Source organism: Cavia porcellus, unplaced genomic scaffold (genome assembly GCF_034190915.1).
Source record: "Cavia porcellus strain 051 isolate PalLab524CR breed Dunkin Hartley unplaced genomic scaffold, mCavPor4.1 scaffold_8, whole genome shotgun sequence".
NCBI classification, from domain to species: Eukaryota; Metazoa; Chordata; class Mammalia; order Rodentia; family Caviidae; genus Cavia; species Cavia porcellus.
The window spans coordinates 16954320-16968255 of NW_026947491.1; the positions used below are offsets into that span (position 1 = coordinate 16954320).

The window sequence follows — 13936 nt, forward strand, 5'->3', positions numbered from 1 at the left end:
CTTTCATTGTTTTCCATGATTACAAATTAAGCAATATCAATAAAAATCCATGATTTGGGTACATGGACAAAAGGTAATGAAGCTCCATCGATACATACAGAACAAGACGATCATGTAACTATCATAATTGTTTTTCACTACTACCATTGTTACTAAACTTCCTCAGGACACTCACAGCTGCTATGTGCCATGCCATTTCTGAATATCCAACCCCAGAGCTATCTATATAGCAGGAGACCATGCAAATAGGGCCTCTCTGTGCTGATAAAACCCAGCCCAACCTCCACCCTGCAGATATGCAGAGGAACCCAGCACTGGTGCCCAGGTGTTTCTAGTTGTTGATCAGTACTGAACACATATGGCTCACCATGGAGTTCACAGTGAGCTGGGTTTTCCTTCTTGCTGTTTTCAAAGGTAATTCATGAAAAACAAGAAATACTGAGTGTGTGTCTCATGCGTGGGATAAACAGTGGACATCTGTAACAGTTTCTGAGCAGGATGTCTCTGTGTTTTCAGGAGTCCAAGCTGAGGAGCAGCTGGTGGAGTCCGGTGGAGGCTTGGTGCGGCCTGGGGGGGTCCCCGAGACTTTCCTGCGTTGCCTTGATAGCTACAGGATGAGCTGGATTCACCAGTCTCCAGGAAAAGGGCTGGAGTGGATTGCATACATCAATGGTGATAGTAGTAATATAAACTACACAGCCTTGGTGAAAGGCCAATTCCCTATCTCCAGGGACAATGGAAGGAACACGCGGTATCTGCAAATGAGCAGCCTGAGAACCGAGGACATGACCATGTATTACTCTACCAGAGACATAGTGAAAAAAGTTCCATGTAAGCCTGGAAATTAACCTCTCTGCTGTGGCACTCACGACCAGCAGGTGGTGATGGGGATCCATGGAGCACAGACCAGGGCCCCAGCTGGTGCAGAGCAGGAAGCTGGAGATTGAGGGTTTCCTTTGACCTCTGAGGGTTTCTGAACATCATATAATGAGAAGAGACCCGAAATATGTTTGCTTTAGATGACTTATGAAGTATTCAAGATACAAGTAAAATTTATATATATATATATATATTTATTTTCTGTTTCATACAAATTATCTTTTGAATGTCAAATCACTATTATCTAAAAATGAAATTGTTATTTTTGTCATAATGAGGAGCAATTGTCTATTGCAGGAGTAAATGTTTCAGATTAGGAAATTATATTATTTCTATCCCTCTGCACATGGTCTGAGACCTTGCAGCTTTCTCCTCTCCTTGGCCACCCCAGGAGACCTGGTCCCCAGGCTCAGCCCCAGCACCATGAGGAGCCCTGTGCTCAGGGGAGGAGGAAGAGGGGCAGCTGGACTGGACTAAAGAGTCTGACTGGGGGAAGAGAAAGTTGAACACTGAGAAATGGACCAGTAGCCTCTCCAGAAAGACACTCAAGGAAAGATATTTCCAGAAACTTATCCCACTTGTTGGAAATGAATACCCCTAAATATAACCAATTATCCATTATTCAAGTATGCCCATAAAGAGTTAATGTAGTCTGTATGAGATATACATTAAAGGAAGTGCCCTGTGGCCCAGAGAGGAGGACAGTTCAAGCAAAAATGAGTGAAACACCCCAAGTTTCCTTGTAGGACAGAACTGGAGAGATCTCACCATGAGAACATGAGAGTCTCCATAGAGACTCTCAGGCACAGCAGTGTGGTGAGTGTGGATTACAGTTAGTGGAGCTCCAGGACCAGGTCCATCTGGAGCAGAACTCTGAAGTTGCAGACAACAGGGGAGACAGAGGAGAGGACAGGAGACCCCTGTGCAGCTTCCTCCTCCATCACCTGTCAGACCCCGCTCAGAGAGCCCAGACCTTCAGGCTCAATTCACTTTCTCTCTCTCCTTGGTGTTCTTTGCATGACATGTCTCCTGATGGGGCTTTTGGGACATCTGGGTAAATCCATGAGGGACAGCAAGAATTGCACAGTGGACACACACATTGCTACAGGGAGAAAGCCACAAACGGGGAGACTCAGAGATGGCTCTGTGTCCAAGCCTGAGCTGGGTCCAGAGGTCCAATGGGGAAGGATCAGCATCTGAAGCCCACCAGGACATCACTGTGCCCTTCTTGGGGACAAGGTATCTGAAGAACTCAGATGTCCCTCATGGAAATAAACCAGTTCACCAGATACCTGATTTCCAGACAACCATGTGATCAGACACCACATCACCAGCATCAGAAGGGAATGCTGTTGCCTGCCCACCTGTCCCTTCTGGGAATCCATTATATAGGTGGAGCTTCAGAGAATCCTGAGTGGACACACAGCCTCTGGACTCTGTCCTCTCCTGCATTCCTCTGCTACCATTCCTAGTGGTATCTGCAGCACAGGGTCATGATTTCTAGGCATGGGCATTTGCTGCAACCGAATCCCTGGGCTCAGCCAGGGTGTGGGGACACATAGACTCCATCTCTTTTGGATATGCTGGCTGGTACACTGACCAGACCCATCTCCAGGATGCACAATTAGAGTTGCACTTGGGTTACTCTTGGCTTCCTCAGAACCCAAGAAGACAGAACTGGAGATCCTTCCATGGGATTGATTAATTTTTTTCTGTGGCAAGGTGACTGTCAATCAGAGGGGTGCAGTTCTTAGGGTTCTCTACTCTTTTGTCCAACTTTATAATATCTAATGGGGTAGACAATTCTTTTTAAGGAAACAAAAGACAACGTTGATAACCATTGTTGATAACCTTGTACTCTGTTCTACACCATGTGCTATGTCTATCCTTGGTTTTGACTGACAGCTTTGTTTTGCCATATTTGACTGTATTCTCTCCCCCCCAAAAAGTAATAAGCACTAAGGAGTAATAAAATCCAAAATGTGTAAATTTTGTTGTAAAAAAGAGAGGAAAAAAAAGAGCTCTAACGGATATAACAGCAAGTGTGGTTAGGGGTGTTAAATAGCTGACTATATCAATGTTTTTGGATCATTGAACACAGCTGTTTGCAGTCTCCCTGATTGAATGTCCACCTTGTATTTTTTGATACTGTGATTTGAGCAACTATTTTCAAGATGATAATAAGTAATCTATTAACAGGTGATTTCTTACTGTTATGTTTTTTTTTGTAGTTCTGTATTACGTGTACCCTTTCACCGCTTTGTTTTGTTTTGTCTTTTTCTCTTTTTCCTCTTAAATAAAATAAAAAAAAATAAAATAAGAAAATAAATGTATCTTAACATAAACTCATGAAGACACATTATTATGAGTACATTTCACATGCATGAGGAGAAATACAATGAGTGTCTAATAGTCCATAAAATTCATGACATCTTCTTAGGCAACTGTCTTAGGCAATATTTGCCCAATTGAATGAGATGACAGCATTTATCCAAGGGCCTTAAAACCCTGGAATATATGAATGATGGTAAGAACAAATACAGAATGGAGAATGACAATTGATTTGAAGCAGGACCCTAAAACACATGTGTACATATGCCCATAGAATGTGAACTGATGTTTTGTGTTATGCACATAACCCCTATGCTCATTTGTTGTATGTATCTCACACCCGTTACGCCTGGGATATGTGTTCTAGTTTTCATATCTGCAAAGTCATCCTTCATCTGTAAACATACACAACTCCATTAGCATGGAAACAAGGAAAGATATACATGTAGAGGCTTATACGTGCCTAGAACTTCTCCTAAACAGGTGATGAGAAATGGTTATATTGCATGTGATGAAATTAACAGCTACTTTGAATAAAAACATATTCTGATATTCATTGCTTATTCCATATCATCATGCTGTGAAATCTAGTAATGCTTCTATTCTTTGTTCAGAGTGGTTTTAGTCTATTTAGTATTATTTAATTTCAACATACATGAAGGTATGGACAGCTATTTTGAAGAGAACAGAGACATTATGTCAGCCATTGTTAATTTTCATATTGTCTGATTTTGAAGGCCTGTAACGCCTTCTTACTCTGTTCTGATCAGTTTTATACTATTTTGTTTTGTATGAATTCATTGTGTGTAAAGATATAGACAACCATTTAGAAGAAAACAAGAGATATGGAAGCCATTGTAGATCCCCTACTGTCTTGCTTTGAATTCTGTGTCACTTACATTGCTTTCTTCTGATCTGTTTTGTTCTTTTTCACTATGTTTAGTTTTACCTTTTTAAAAAAAATAAAAAAAACAAAAAAACCCTCCAAAACAAAAACATACACAACTCACTGACTAGCTCTTCCATTGTATATTCTGTAGGGAGTAGGAGGTTTGGGCCTAGAGCAATGGACCCCAGGGACCTCGGACTTTGTTGAGGGCTCAGTGAACTCTTTCACTTCGTGGCAGTTTAAAAAATGTATGCATCCTCTGTCTCCTTGTGACCTTCATGTGCAATATAGCTCCCTACATGGAAATACTTCAGGAGCTAACGGATAAGCTCATATTTCATTCTGGCTTAATTTCTTGTGTATCTCAATGCTTAAGATGTTCTCAGAGATTTGTAAACCTGGTCTTCAAGAAACTAGAACAATGCAGGTTCCTTCTCTTTTAGTGCTGGCTCCTAGGTGGTGTGGAAATGCTGCATCTGATCTCAGGACTCACTGTGTTCTCTACCATCCTGTCTCAACTACAGCTGCAAGAGACCTGATCTGGTTCAGCAAAGGACTCACAGTCAGTCTTCATCTGACTTGCCATTCTCTGGTTTCTTCCACTCTGCTATGCTGTCTCTGGAGCTGGATCCTTCAACCACCATGAAGGAAACTGAGTGAATGTGTCAGGATGATTAAGAGCAGAGAGGCACAACTTGTAATTCATCCCTGAAAGTCAGCATATTTAAAGACAGCCAAGAACCAGTTCTCTGAGCAACTGTCCTCAGTATCCATGGAAAACACCACCGTACAGTACTGTGTAAGACAGTTTCTAAGCGGAGGCAACTGGTAACCCAGACACAAAGCTATGTACAGAGTAGCGCGGACCAGTAGGGGGCGCTCAGAACAAAGAAGAGGGGAGTGTTTGAGAGCAGGAGAGGACTCATAGGAGCATTAGGGAAAGCTCTGACTAGTGAAAGAGCTCTGGGGATCTGCAGAGAACCAGGCGTGGCCCCGGAGGAGGTGCATAGAAGGAAGCTAAGGACTGAGGCCTTCCAGAGGTGCAGAGAGGGAAGCTAAGGACTGAGGGCTTCCTTTTAGTGAATGAATGTCTCCTCTGTGTGAGCATCACACACACTGTGGAGAACGAATGTTGCATCCTTGCTACCTCACATATGAATTCTCCAGAGCCCAAGCAATGAAAGGGACTTGGTGGTGACAGATTACATTTATACCTACACTGCTGTCATTTCCTTCACCTGAATTTCTGTGGACAGCAATAAGAACCTGCATATACTGAAAAGAAGACCAAGAATCTTTAGAATTTTGATGCTGTGGAATATACGATACTCATCATCATCATCACGGAAAATTAGAGTGCCAATTATATCACCAAGAGAAATAGTCAGGCTCATGCAGTAATAAATGTTTCAGTTGAGGAAGAATTTATAATAAAGAAGGAGACTTATGAAACACAACAGGAGAATTTAGCAGTACTGATCCATAGCATATCTTGACAACGGGCATAAATTGTAAGTATTATCATGTTGGTAGTATGTGTCAAAATACATCTCATTTATCCATCATTAAATTTAATACATATATTTGTAAAAGGTACCTTGCAGTGGAAAGCTTAATGCAGAGGTTAAAAAAAAATGAGACACCAGATTCTTGAACATATGCTTGACAAAGATACTGCTTATCTATTCTTTTATGAGTCTAATGCAACACAGAAAATCCTGTCAGGTTCTCTGTATAGAAGAAGACCTTTGAAAAACATCATGAAGCATAGCCACTCTGTCTTGGAACTGCTCCGCCATTAGTTGAGAACTGAAGTTTTAGAAAAGATTGCTCACATCTCATAGGTCATTATACTTCTCATGCTATGTACATATCTGCAAACATAGTAAATCATCAAATCCCTTAATTACATATATGTAAGAAATAAAACAAATGATGATATGTGTTTATCACTACACAGACATAGGAATAAACCAAATGGTCTATATATTAGGGATATTCCAAACACTTTTCAAGGTACTGTTCCCTTTCTGAGGCTTCCTCAATAGAACTGGCTATATAGGAGGAGGACATGCAAATAGGGCCTCACTGTGCTGATGAAAGCTAGTCCAGCCCTCACCCAACAGCACTGCAGAGGAGTGCAGCCCTCTGATGATCAGGACTGAGCACAGACGGCTCATCATGGAGTTTGCAATGATCTGGATTTTCCTCCTTTTCATTTTAAAAGGTAATTGATGAAAAACAAGTGATAGTGAGTGTGTTAATAGACATGAGTATGATAAATAGAGGACATTTGTAATATTTTTCTGAAAAAGTATCCCTGTGTTTGCAGGTGTCTTGTGTGAGGAGCAGCTGGTAGAGTCCGGGGGAGGCTTGGTGCACCTCGGGGGTTCCCTGAGACTCTCCTGCGTGGTCTGGGGATTCACCTTCAGTGATTACTACATGAGCTGGATCCGCCAGTCTCCAGGGAAGGGGCTGGAGTGGATTGCAGGCATCAGTGATGATAGTAGTGATACACAATATACAAACTCGCGGAAGGGTCGATTCACCATCTCCAGGGACAACGGCAAGAACACGCTGTATCTGCAGATGAGCGGCCTGAGACCCGAGGACACGGCTGTGTATTACTGTGCTAGACACAGTGAGAAAGTGTTACTGTGAGCCCAGACACAAAACTCCCTGTAGGGGCGCTCACGACCAGCAGGGGGCGATGGAGATCCACTGAGTGAGACAGGGCTAGGGCCCTGGAAGCAGGAGCAGAGCAGGAAGCAGGTAACTGAGGGTTTCCTGAAGGCCTCTGGGGTTTTCTCTCTGTCTTCACATCACAGGAAGAGACCAGAGTTACACAAGCTGCAGATGACTTAGAGCGTAGTTAAGATACAAGCACAGTTTTCGTTATTTACACATACTATTTTCTTGGTCTCTTTCTATCATTTTTCTAAAAAGGGCGATAAAACCCAAAATACATTTGGAGAAGTTAAGTTTCTTTTGAATACCACATCATCATTATCTAAAAATGATATTCTTAGTCTTCTCCTCACAAGGAACCATTGTCTATTGCAGGAGTAAATGTTTCAGGTTAGAAAACTAAATTATTTCGATCCCTCTGCACAGGGTCTGAGACCTTGCAGCTCCCTCCTCTCCTTGGCACCTCAGGAGACCTGGTCCCCAGGCTCCTCCCAGCACCGTGAGAAGCCCTGTGCTTGGGAGAGGAGGCAGAGGGGCAGCAGGCTGGACTCAGGGCAGTGTCCAGGGACCTGGCTCATCTCTTTCTGTTCCTGTTATGTGGCTGGAATTAATTTATGTAGCTTTAAATTAGGAATTTATAAAATAAACTTCATTATTCTTTATCTTTAGTCTGTATCTGTCTCTGTGCCTCTACCACAAATGTACAGTTTTCAACCTTTATATGAGTATAAGAATAGATAATACTTAAGATAAAATGTTCCTGTTTCATAATATTCATATTTCTTCACTGGTTCTCTGATTACTGGCTTTATACTTTTTTATTTTGTGTCTGTTCATTCTGTATTAATTAGTCACATACCCTTTAATAAATTTTTATAAAATAGTCAAAGATATGATTATTAGTAATATTATTCTTTGTATCATGGCAAGTATGCACTGAAGAGAACAAAATTATTTTAAATACATAACCTGTACACATGCACACTGCTTGAAAACAGAGTTGAGGTGATGTCTTCACACATAGATGTCCCACATTTCCCTCAGTCATTTCCATGGAAATCATGGTCACTGTCATCCTGGGAAACTAAATACCTCCCCCTCCTCACCCAGCTCTGCATCTCACCTGGGCCATCATCATCACTGCTGTGCCCTGGCTTCAGGAATGAGAGTTTCCCGATGTGTCCCAGGTGCACCTGTGGTTTTCAGCCCTACGTGAGAATGTATTCCAGAACATGCCATCTCCTGAGATATAGCTGGATATGCTATAGAATGTCCTGAATTCCATTTTTCTGGAGATCTTTGAAATGTCTAAAATTTGTCTTTAGATATGTAGGAGACAATGTGAGTGAGTTCCCTTGAATGCAGAACAATTGCTGCAACACTGATTTTATTGAGGTTTATTTCCATATGCTGATATGTATAGATCTGACTATGGCATTTGCTTCTCTCTTCATTCGGCTCTAAGCATTGCTTATAAGGCCAGCTGAGGTACTGATATGTAATCTCTAAGCCACCAGACAGTCTAGTTTTCTTGCATACTACTCTCTGTAAAAGATATGTGCACAGTGGGATTGAAGAGCAGGTCAGCTCCAGCAATTCCAATTGGGTAAGAGCCTGGAGATAAAGAGACACTAAGTCCCAGGGCACCCAAATTTACATATCAGAAACTGAAGCAAGCACCTTCAAATACAATTCCATTGCTAACTTAATTGCATTATGAAGATTGATCCTTCTGTGTGTCATTCTACCTGCATTTTTTTATGGGTACTGAGGTCTACCTGCATTTTCTAAAGGTGCTTTTCTCTCTACCTGGCTGACCAGTTCAATTTACATAGACCTTCCATCCTCTCTGTCACTCATCCTCAAGCCATCCCCTTCTTTACAAGATAATAACTTCTAGGACAGGCCAGGTATCAAGGCCTCTGTCTCCACATCCTCATGGGGATTATACTTAGAACCTCTTGGCTGCCCTTAACTTTGAATATATCTTGATGTATTTACTTTCTTTGATTGTTGCATTGGAGGTGGTAGATTGGAATTAACTTGTTGGAATTCCAATAGTGTCTCCATGGGATGACAAATATAACTTTTTGTATTGTGAAGAGGACTGGAAAAGTGATTGCAATACTGGTCTATAATACTCAATATTTGGAGCCCAGTGTTACCAGAATATACAGCCTTCACATCACAACTACTGATCATGACTCAGGCGACAAACCACAGGACCTTGCATGGTGAATTTCCTTAGAAACAGTTTCTAAACTGACTTTTTAGCTCTAATTCTCATATTTTGCTTATACATGCTTTGATTAAACTTGGTTTTTGCTTAAAGGATTCCAAATCCTAAGATGTCATTCAGATAAACACAAATAACAAATATTTGAGATTCCATTTCCTGGGATCCACCAGCTCTTGCCCAGAGAAAAGGTTATATGATGCATATCAAGCCCTCAATTAAGTATACCCAATGGGCCATAAATGAAGCTGCAGCTGGTCTCAATCTCCTAAATAAAAATGCTAAAATTAGTAAAGCAGGCCATCCGAACTCAGAAGCCATGAGACAGGAGGTACTTAACACAGGATGTACCTATGCAATTGTAAAACTTAACATGTACATTCCTAATCCTTTTGTTCATATCTCCGTAGCTGTTCAAGATATTAAATGACAAGTCAATGACACAATGGATTCTTTATTTTTATTTTTATTTTTTTATCAATACTGGGGATTGAACTCACAACCACATGCTTGCAAGGCAAGCACTTATGTTGCTGAGCTAAATACCAAGCCCCTGACATGACAGATTCTAAAATTCACTGGACTTTGTCTTTATAGGAAGTCATTACTAGCTCTTTTGATGAAAATCTTTGTTCACTGTACTCATAATTATGCTAAGGATTTGGCCCATACATACATAATTCTTTCTTTTCCTTGTCTACTCCAGACTTAAAGCTGTACACCTAACCAGGACAAAAATGTCTGGTACCTAGGGAAATCATTAGATAGGATCTCTGCAGAGTATCCCTGACTGCTGATCAGCAATATGACCACTTTCAGCCTGAAGAAATCAGATCAGTCATTATTCCCTCATGGAAGTTTGGCTTACTTTTTCACAGGGAGGATTTTTATAGGCAGCTGAGCCACATAGAAATATTATAGACAGACATACAAGGCTAGGACCTCAAAGGAGCCAGTGCAGAAGCCCAGACACCTTGTACCAAAGGAGGAGACAGACACCTCCCACTGTGGGCCAGCCATCAAGACAAAAGATCAAACAATCCTAAGGACTGATATTCTACATAGGTCTCTATCACCCCGAGGAAGCCAGGCATCATTAGCCCAACCCCCTACAGAAATAATCGTTGCTCAGTTTGTGTCCCTGCTTGCTATGTGACTTGCTTCCTCACTTGTCCCCGATTTAATTGATTGTTCCTGAGTAATTACACTCATAATCTTATTGATTGCCCATAGTTCTGTCCCATCTATGCCCACCTTGTGAGTTCCCATGTTTTCCCTACATTAGACTTGCCTCATTTTGTGTGGTTTTTTTTCTTTTGCTCTGTAAAAGTCCCTAGGAAAGACAGAGTCTTTGGCAACCCACTTGGGACACTTTCTATCTCTCAGACAGAACCTTGCTTTCTCTCAATAAATATATTCTACTCTTACCCTCCATTGTTCCTAAAATTCATTTGTCATTTTAGAGAACATGAACTCATACTGGGCATCAATTAGGTTGGGAGTTTTAGTCTTCTATATCAAAATGATGTGGGTAAAAGTGTTAAAAGAACATGTATTCTCATCTCTCAATGAAATGAGAGAGCACCGGGCTCAAATGGAAAGGGCTCTCCCAGTCCCTATTGTGGCTCATTAAAATAGAAGACTATCTGCATTGTGTGGTCACAAATGAATATTTCCATGTGCTTAATCTGTTTCCAAAGTAGACAAATAGCACTCATGGCAGTGGTGATGAAACTGGACACTTGTGCCTCTCTGCTGAAGTGGTCACATACAGAGTGACCCCTGCATCCAGCATTTGTGCCTCATCATACTGGAGGTCAGAATGCACAGTCCCCGTGCTCAGGTTCTCCCAGTGAGGAGAGGTGGAGCTGGGCTCTGTGCTCCATCATGACTCACGCGGGAATCCTCAGACCCAGTGTCCTGACTCATAGATAAACTGATAAGGGTGTCAGGTCATGGAAGAATTCTTTAGGAGATCTAATTAACAGCATCCTACCTTAGGTAATGTGTAGAGCACTGGTTGAATCTAACCCGCATGCTGATCCTAGGTAATCTGAGGAGTGTTTGCTGTGGAACTCTGTAGCAAGGAATCATAAAGGTCCTTGCTGCATCTTACTGGAAAGCCTTTCATTGCACCCGTAGTAAATAAGAACTGCACCCTTCTGGTTGACTGAAAGTCCCTTGAAGACCAGTGTCATCCCCATCACAGCTGAAAACCTTTCACTTGCAGGCTCTGTGTTCTGCTCTGAATTTCATGTGCAGTATTGTTCTCCAACATGCAGGGAGTTAACAGCTCCAGGTGTCTTCATAGCAATGCAACTTGTTATAGAAAAAATATGTCAATAAAAAACTAAGTTCTATTTCAGACAGCTAGAAATTACACTACACAAATATAAACATCTACTGTGCAGCAGATAAAAAGTGTAAACAACTTTGAGATTAAATAAATGTATCTTCACAGAAACCCATGGACATACATATGTATGAGTGCATTTCACATGCACAAAGAGAAATACAATCAGGTGAGTGCCAAAAAGTGTATAAAACTTAGTATAACTTTTAGAGGATTTGTGCCCACTTCATTGAGATACCAACAATATATTTGTCTCAAATTTTTGGATTACACTATTGAATGAACAAGTAGAGAATGGAGAAGTCATATTGATTTGAACAAGGACCCCGAAATGAATGTGAATAGATGCACATGGGATGTGAACTGATGCTGTGTGTTATGCACGTGTGCTGTGTGCACCTAACAGTCCTGTTGTCTTTGGCACCTGTGTGCTCGTTTTCATATTCCTAGAGTTTTCTTTCATCTGCAAACACAACCAGCTCCCTGACCAGCCCTTCCACTACATGTCTGATCCTGGAATCAGAGGTTTGGGCCTTGAGCAATGGACTCCAGGAACATTGCTGGGTTCTTAGAGGGCTCAGTCAGCATCCTCCACCCAGAGGCAAGGACAAAAATTTGTTCATCTTCTATCTCCTTCTGATCTTCATGGACAAGACTGCATGGCAGATGCAAATGTTTTTGAGCTACCAGATTAGCTCATGTTGCACATTGCCTTAATTTGTTTTGCATCTCAATATTTAAGATGCTCTCAGAAATTTGTAAAGATAGTCTTCCAGAACCTAGAATAATGCTGGTTCTTTCTCTTTCTGGTGGTGGCTCCCATTTGTGAGTGTAGGAAAATAGAAAGGATGATGTGGAGATTCTCCCTCTGAATGACATGACTCGCCCTGTTCTCCCACTGTCCCATCTCAGCTACTGCTGCAAGAGACCAGGCCTGAGCCCAAGAAACCCTCTAAATCCCTGTCTCTCAATCTCACATTCTCTGGTCAGCAGAGTTCTAGGATGTTGCCCCTGTAGTTGGTTATTTCAGCTGGCAGGCCAGGAAACTGAGTGGATGTGGCAGGATGTTAATAGTGGAGGCACAACTTGTCATTAATCCCTGAGAAGTCAGCATCTCTAAATCCAAGAACTAGTTCTTTGACTAACTGTTGTTAATATTGTCGAAAACTCAACCATATTGCACTGTGCAATGCACTTACTAAAGCGGTCCAAGTGTGAGCTCAGGCACAAAGCTATGTACAGGGTGGTGGGGACCAGCAGGAGGTGCTCAGGATCAAGAAGAGGAGGCTGCATGAGATCAGGACTGAGTACTCAGGACCAGTTAGGAAAGCTCCGGACCAGGAAAGGGACCTGAGGATTTTCAGGGAATCAGGAGGGGCTCCATAGCCAGTGCAGAGAAGGAGGCTACAGACTGAGAGCTTCACAACATTTAGTGTCTGAGTTTCCCCTCTGTCTTAGCCTCACACATACAGAGGAGAGCATGCAGTTCATCCCCTCAGGGTCACAGGTGAGGTTTCCAGACTGCAGTGAACGGAAGGGATTTTGGTTTTGGCAGAATATATTTACACCTGTATTTTATCACCTTCTTCACGTGACTTCCTGTGCCAGGGCTGCAGCAACTTGCATATTCTAGTGAAAAAGGCTGCGCACGTTAACAACATAGTTGCTTGGAATACATAGTTCTCATGATCATCCTGCAAAAGTAGTCTGCTATTTTTGTCACCACGAGAAGGTACTGTCACATACAGTAGTAAATGTTTGGTTTAGGAAAGAATAGAATAAAAGTATTTACAGGAAAGGAGTTTTTGTGGAAAAGGACAGGACAATTAAGTAGATAAATTAAGCATCTTGAGAATGGGCATGGTTTTGTGAATATTTATCTGCATAACTGTATCAAAATGTATATCACTTGTTCATTATTAAAATATACATCTAATATGTATATATTTTTGCATAATATATATTTTTGAATAATGTCTTACTTCCCCAGAGGTAAGACAAGATACTTGAATATATTTTTGAAAAAGATTCTTTTTGTCTACTCATTTATGAATATAATAGAATGCACAGTAATATTGTCATATTCCCTCTTTAGAAGAAGACATGTGACAATGGTCATGCAGCATGACTACTCTGTCTTGGAATTGCTCAGCAAGCTGTTGAGTTCTGTGAGAAGATTGTAGGACCTCGCATCTCATAGGATATTATGCTTCTCATTCTATGTATACATCTGCAATCTTGTGAAGTTACCAAATCCACTAATTACATATAGTTAAGAATATAAAAACAGATGAGGTTAAACATAGGAAAGAACTATGTGTTCTGTATATTAGGGATATTACAAAACAAATCTCAAAACACTTTCATGTGCCTTGAACCCTTCCTTCTGTGAGGCTTCCAGAATATAACTGGCCATATATACAGGAGGCCACGCAAATAGGGCCTCCCTGTGCTGATGAAAACCAGCCCATCCCTGACCCTGAAGCTCTGTAGAGGAGCCCAGCCCTGAATGCCCAGCTGTTCTCACTTGGTGATTGGCACTGAGCTCAGACGGCTCACC

At 41.5% G+C, this 13936-nt stretch overlaps 2 gene segments (V, D, J or C); both read left to right on the forward strand.

Annotated features, from left to right (window-relative positions):
- The first annotated feature begins 368 nt into the window (after positions 1-368).
- LOC111755481 (immunoglobulin heavy variable 3-11-like) lies at positions 369-848 on the forward strand. The segment is given in 2 exon segments: positions 369-414; positions 517-848. Coding segments are annotated over 2 exon segments (378 nt in total).
- A 5360-nt stretch (positions 849-6208) lies between these two features.
- On the forward strand, positions 6209-6760 carry LOC100735069 (immunoglobulin heavy variable 3-11-like). The segment is given in 2 exon segments: positions 6209-6326; positions 6432-6760. Coding segments are annotated over 2 exon segments (405 nt in total).
- Positions 6761-13936: the final 7176 nt, after the last annotated feature.